Source organism: Miscanthus floridulus, chromosome 12, assembly GCF_019320115.1.
Source record: "Miscanthus floridulus cultivar M001 chromosome 12, ASM1932011v1, whole genome shotgun sequence".
In the NCBI taxonomy this organism is placed as follows: domain Eukaryota; kingdom Viridiplantae; phylum Streptophyta; class Magnoliopsida; order Poales; family Poaceae; genus Miscanthus; species Miscanthus floridulus.
In genome coordinates this window covers 14,360,777-14,366,999 of record NC_089591.1, presented here as the reverse complement: position 1 = coordinate 14,366,999, position 6,223 = coordinate 14,360,777, and the positions used below count along the sequence as shown (strand labels likewise).

The following is a 6,223-nucleotide window of genomic DNA, read 5'->3' as shown; positions in this document are numbered from 1 at the left end:
TCTAATGTGCAGGACACAATCACTTGGAAGTGAACAGCCGATGGAGTTTACTCCACACGTTCGGCATACTTCATTCAATTCAGAGGATCCCATCGAAAATTCAAGTACGAACTCATCTGGAAGGTGCAAGCAGAAAACAAATGCAAAGTGCATGCTTGGATCCTAATGCACAACAAAGTCCTAATGGCAAACAACCTGCAAAAGAGGGGATGGCCTCATCAGGAATATTGTGTTTTGTGTAATGGACCTTTGGAGACTTGGCTTCATCTCTCTTTACTTTGACCCTTTGCAAAGGCTGTTTGGGGCCAAGTGTTCGCTTGGAAAAATCTCATGGTGCAGCTGCCTGTAGCAGGACCACCCCTGCATTGCCGAATGGTGGGAAGATGCAGCAAGCAAGATCCCAAAACATGAACGCAGACATTTCAATGGAGTACTAATATATATTGTGTGGAACTTGTGGAAGGAGATGAATAGAAGGTTTTTTTTAGAACGAGTTCAAGACGGCACAGTAGGTTGCCTCATTGACCAAAGAGGATATTGTGTAAAGGCGCAGGGCTTTTCCCTTTGCGGAGTGAAAAAACTGATGGTGGGAGGGGAGTATGTACTTTGGTCCTATGGCCGGTCTGATTTGCCCAACGGGTGCCATGTGTACATAGAACACTCTCTTTCCTATACTTATGATTATTTCAAAAAAAAATAGTTATTCTGTTGAACATCAGGTTATCACACTACTACTGTAACTATCTTTAGAGGCCACCATTTTACATTTACAGATGTGGGCGTTAATCGGCCATTTGCAAAGGCGTGTGTGCGACCTGTCTTTATAAATTGATTAACAGAGGCAGGGAACTTAAGATGCCCGACTCCGAACATAAGAGAACTCAAAGTTTAAGGGAGCACATTAAGAATCGCTGGTTTATAGCAAGTCGGGTCACAAGTACTGTGTTTCAGTTGATCAGACAAGGTGTGGTTGCTCTTGCTCCAATCCAATCTTACACAGTTCACCATGGATATTATCGCCTAATTAAGTTGATAATATATTTATCGCCTAATAGAAGCATAGGCTCTACCGATCTGGTATCCGTACAAGATTCTGCGCGCGGATATTACACCATATACGCGTACAGTCCCTTCGTCCGATACGTCATACAGCCTAGAGCTTCACAAATGCGAAAAGAACAACAGTCAATCATTTGCTGGCAATTGGCATGAATCAACAGTTATTTCTTGTTTATTGCAGTTGCCGTCCACGACTAGAACAACGACTAGCAGCAGCTTCCTACCCGTTTCCTTGGATGAAGAAGAGAACCAAGCACGTAATTTTCACTTGACCAGTTTTTCAAAACAATCAGACGCAACTGCAGTGAACTTTAAACGAGACTTTTGTGCCTACTAGATAATGATGCAACGTAGTATTTTTCCCCCATGAGTCTACCGTAGTACTAACAAGCATCCAACACTTTGAGGAGCTGTTCGTTTGGCCAATTTTCGAAATACAGTTGCCCAGATTATACTATCATATCAGTCATCAGTTGGCCTTTATGTTCTTGTCTGATCCAACATCCAAGCACTACCGGAATCCTCAAATTTGCCGAGTGTTTTTATGTTTACCGAGTGTAATTTCTCGGACACTCGGCGAACAAGTTCTTTGTCGAGTGCTGTGATAAAAACACTCGGCAAAGAGGGGGTTTGCCGAGTGTAAAAAAAAAACACTCGGCAAAGACAAGCTTGCCGAGTGTCAAAAAAAAAAACACTCGGCAAAGAAATAAAATCTTTTTCTGGAAAAGAAGGAGAAGAAAAAAATGAAAAAAAAAATTTGCCGAGTGCTCAGATCTAGAACACTCGGCAAAGAAATAAAATCTTTTTTCTAGAAAAGAATGAGAAGAAAAAAATAAAAAAAAACTTGTCGTGTGCTTAGATCTAGAACACTCGGCAAAGAAATAAAATCTTTTTTTTCTAAAAAAGAATGAGAAGAAAAAAATCAAAAAAAAACTTTGCTGAGTGCCCCGATCTGGGACACTCGGCAAATAAAAATATCTTCTTTAACACCCAGCGCCCCACCCTCCTTCCTCCGCACCCGCCCCCAGCGCCCCCTCCCCTTCTTCCTCCGCACGCACCCGGCCCCAGCGCCCCCTCCCTTTTCTTCCCTGGTACCCGGCCCCCCTCCCCTCCCTGCCGCCGCCACCGACGGCCGGTCCCCGCCGGCGCCCCTCCCCCTCCTCTCCCTCTCTTCCCCGATGGCGGCCGCCCCCTCCTCTCCCTCTCTTCCACGGATCCGACGGCCGCCCCCTCCTCTCCCTGTCTTCCCCAAATCCGGCGCAGCCGCCCCCTCCTCTCCCTCTCTTCCCCTCCTCTCCCTCTCTTCCCCGGATCCGCGGATCCGGCGCCCCCTCACTGGATCTGTTGCCGCCTCCCCGGATCCGGCGGCGGGAGGCAGCTCGGGCGTGGCCGGTGGTGGCATGGTGGTGGTGGGCGGCGGTGGCGTGGTGGTGGCGTGGTGGTGGTGGCCGGTGGTGGCTCGTGGCGGCGGCCGTGAAGCCGGGGAGCGGAGGCGAGACGGAGGGCATGAAGCTGGGCCGCGGCGCAGGGGAAGGGCGCCGCCAAGGAGACCGACGGCGGCCGGCGGAGACCGGCCGGTGGTGGTTTTTTTCAAAAAAAATGTTTGCCGAGTGTATTTGGGGCACTCGGCAAAGTCTTTGCCGAGTGTCCGACAAAAAACACTCGGTAAAGTCTGTTTGCCGATAAAAGTTTCACCGAGTGTCGTTTGCCGAGTGTTACACTCGGCAAACCCTTTGCCGAGTGTTTTTTGGGCTTTGCCGAGTGCCCGCTCCTGGTTCCCGTAGTGAAGCTAGTGCAGATTATATATATAATATATATACAGATATATATGTCTCCTAGTCCTGGGAGACAACCTCCTGATCGATCACGGAGAAACACTTGAAAGCGACCATATATTTCTCCCTAGCTATAATGCTATATATTTATGTGAGGAGGTTTGCAACAAGAAGGACCGAGCGCTGAATACTCATCGAGAGCCGCCAAATGGTTCGCAGGCAGCTGAGAGTGCTGTCCACTCTGGATGTGGCCAGGACACAGCTCTACCACTTCATGGCGATCGTGATCGCCGGGATGGGCTTCTTCACCGACGCCTATGACTTCTTCTCCATCTCCCTCGTCATCGACCTCATCTCGTACCATTACTACGATGGACAAATGGGCAGCGGCGTCAAAGCCGCCATCAGCGGCATCGCCCTGTGCGGTGCCGTGCCTGGGCAGCTCGTCTTCGGCTGGCTCGGCGACAAGATGGGCCGCAAGCGCATCTACGGCGTCACGCTGGTCCTCATGGTGGTCACCTCCCTCGCCTCCGGCCTCTCCTTCAGCAAGCGCCTGGGCAAGAACGTGGTCACTGTGCTCTGCTTCTTTCGCTTCTGGCTCGGCGTCAGCATCGGTGGCGATTACCCGCTCTCGGCGACCATCATGTCCGAGTACGCCAACAAGAGGAGGCGTGGTGCCTTCATCGCGGCTGTCTTCGCCATGCAGGTGATTATTCCTAACTTGCTTGCGAATAAGAATAACCAATGCTTCTGGCCCCTGGAGCGCCGCTAAGCCGTGCAAACTATTTTAATTACCTTAGTACAAAGATACGTAAACCTTTTACGTGATCGAGAAAAAGAATAATCAATGCTTTTAACTAGCAAACAACATCAGATTCTATTTGTAACTAATGAATGCATCATCTGCGCTGCTTGATGGAATCATCACAGGGTTTTGGCAATCTTGCAGCGGGGATCGTAGGGATGGTGGTGTCGGCCGCTTTTACGAACAGTAAAAAATCCAACGCTGACTTCGTGTGGCGAATTGTTCTCATGTTTGGCGCCGTTCCGGCTAGCCTCACCTACTACTGGCGCATGAAGATGCCGGAGACGGCTCGGTACACTGCCCTAGTCGCCAAGGACGCCAAGAAGGTAGCCTCTGACATGTCCACCGTCCTCAACATGCACATCGTCCCGGAGGACGAAACCGTCGACGATCTCGTCCGGCATGACCAGTACGGTCTGTTCTCGGTGGAGTTCCTTCGCCGCCATGGCGTCCACCTCCTCGGCACCAGCACGTGCTGGCTTGCTCTCGACATCACCTTCTACTCGCTCAACCTGTTCATGAAGGACATTTTCACCACCATTGGGCTGCTTAAGCTACACCAGGACGACGACCCGTTCAAGAGGATGATTCATATAACTGCACTGCACACGATCCTCGCGCTCTGCTTTTCACTACCAGGGTACTTCTTCTCAGTCGCGTTCGTGGACCGCATCGGCCGTGTCAGGATCCAGCTGCTAGGGTTTGCCATGATGTCTGCCTTCATACTCTGCCTCACAATCCCTTATGATCACTGGACTGATGAACACAACAAGTACGGCTTCGCTGTCATGTATGGCCTGACCAGCTTCTTTGCCAATTTCGGCCCCAACACCACGACATTCATAATTCCGGCGGAGATCTTCCCGGCACGACTACGTTCGACATGCCATGGCATATCTGGGGCATTCGGTAAGATCGGCGCCATTATTGGCGTGTTTGGCTTCGTCTACGCCCAAAGACATCGCCAACACATCCGAAGCATGCTGTTCGCGCTCGTTGGGTGCAACCTTGTGGGCCTTGTATTTACACTGCTCTTGCCGGAGTCCAAGGGGAAGGCACTGGAGGATATCACCGGAGAGATGGAAGAACCACCGCAGCCGGAACTGGAGGCTGCAGCAGTTGCTGCGGCCGACTATGTACATGTGGTGCCTGTTTAGTCAAGTTGTATTGTAGCACTCGGTTTTAACAATAAAATCAGATACACACCATACATGAGTCCAGGAGGTCAAATCTCACATATAGCTGCAAATAAGGATAATATCATAATACAATGCTTATTACATAGCGTATTAGTATAAAGAATACAACCTCAAAGTATAGACAGCGGGAAGAAAACTCCAATCTTCAGGTGAAGACTCCACTTCCACAAGGACAACTAACTGGTTGATCATAAGCCTAATTCCTTTAAATTTTAGTAATCTGGTACTCATCCAAGATTTTTATCCAAATAATTAAAAAATAAAGCAAACGTAAATACATGTCGTACTCAATAAATACAACATGGGGTTCATGAGGCTCAAAAGGCTGACACTGGTTAACTACGATTAGCTTTTAATGGTCACAATTTTAGCAATTGAGTAGCAACAAATTTATTTACAAGCCCATGTAAACACATGATCAAGTAAAAATGAATAATAAATAGCATAAACAGTAATTATTAGTGAGCATCTTCATCATCAGTATCATCAGTGTTCATCATCTATTCCGTAAGGGTTCCAAGGCCACTCGTGACTATGAGCACGGCTGTTATAACAGTTTTACACTCTGCAGAGGTTGTATACTTTCACTGTGAGTCGTGATTTACCCTTTTGCCCGAGGTGATCAGCCTCTTAACCCACTGTCATGGAAGGTCAACAGGGTTTACTATGAAACCTTTCAAAGGTTCGTCTAACAAGTTAGGGTCATTAGATTCACTCGACAAACAGATGTAGAAACCCCCTTCCCAATGGCACAATGACACGCAGCCTATACACAAGGGCACAGAGGCTGTCCTATACCCGATTTAGCAAGTCATTCTTACGCCAATAAAGGTAACCACTAACAAGCTAGAAAAGGTCATCATACAGAGCTAAAGCAAGAGCCTTGTAGCCCTCACAGCTATACTGTAAGTCCTGGATGATCACTTATAGATAAGTCCTTAAGGAGAGGAATCTAGAGCACCATAAAAATAGCCCAATGCTCTAGCCCCTTATTCAATGTTGCTAAAAAGCATCTTTTAGTGTTTATTGCATATATCATTAGTCAAGTTACAAGATCCTGGTTCTAGTTGAGCACTAGCATCATACCACCCAATGCAATACCCCATAGGTACCAAGGCACAAGGTACAAAGTACTAGGAAATCCTTTGTGGCAATCAAGATAGACACATGCAGCATGAATTAAATGATTAAAGTTGTATAGGACAACAAGGAAGATCCCATACTATACTTGCCTTAAACTCAGATCCTTCTTCAAGTCCAAGCCTTCAAAGATCTGCTTCTTGATTCACCACGTATAGCTCACCAACTAGATAGGATCATAACGCACCACACAAACATCCATGCAATCATACACGAAGCAAACAGAACTAAATTATAATAGTACA

The 6,223-nt window shown here is 47.7% G+C and overlaps 2 protein-coding genes across 2 annotated transcripts; one reads left to right on the top strand and one right to left on the bottom strand.

Moving 5' to 3' along the window:
• Window positions 1-2,042: 2,042 nt before the first annotated feature.
• LOC136495572 (glycine-rich cell wall structural protein 1.0-like) lies at window positions 2,043-2,567 on the bottom strand. Its single transcript, XM_066491465.1, has one exon. The coding sequence runs from the start codon at window positions 2,565-2,567 to the stop codon at window positions 2,043-2,045; it is 525 nt and encodes a 174-aa protein (XP_066347562.1).
• A 284-nt stretch (window positions 2,568-2,851) lies between these two features.
• Window positions 2,852-4,842, top strand: LOC136496469 (putative inorganic phosphate transporter 1-13). The gene is made up of 2 exons (XM_066492153.1): window positions 2,852-3,540; window positions 3,765-4,842. The coding sequence occupies exons 1-2, from the start codon at window positions 3,043-3,045 to the stop codon at window positions 4,794-4,796; spliced, it is 1,530 nt and encodes a 509-aa protein (XP_066348250.1). The 5' UTR covers window positions 2,852-3,042; the 3' UTR covers window positions 4,797-4,842.
• Window positions 4,843-6,223: the final 1,381 nt, after the last annotated feature.

What these genes read in the sequence shown, in the direction of transcription:
- LOC136495572 (XM_066491465.1), bottom strand. Translation starts at nt 2,567, where the DNA reads ATGCCCTCCGTCTCGCCTCCGCTCCCCGGCTTCACGGCCGCCGCCACG.
- LOC136496469 (XM_066492153.1), top strand. Translation starts at nt 3,043, where the DNA reads ATGGTTCGCAGGCAGCTGAGAGTGCTGTCCACTCTGGATGTGGCCAGG. An exon ending in CGGCTGTCTTCGCCATGCAG is followed by an intron (nt 3,541 to 3,764) that starts GTGATTATTCCT and finishes GAATCATCACAG; the next exon opens with GGTTTTGGCAATCTTGCAGC.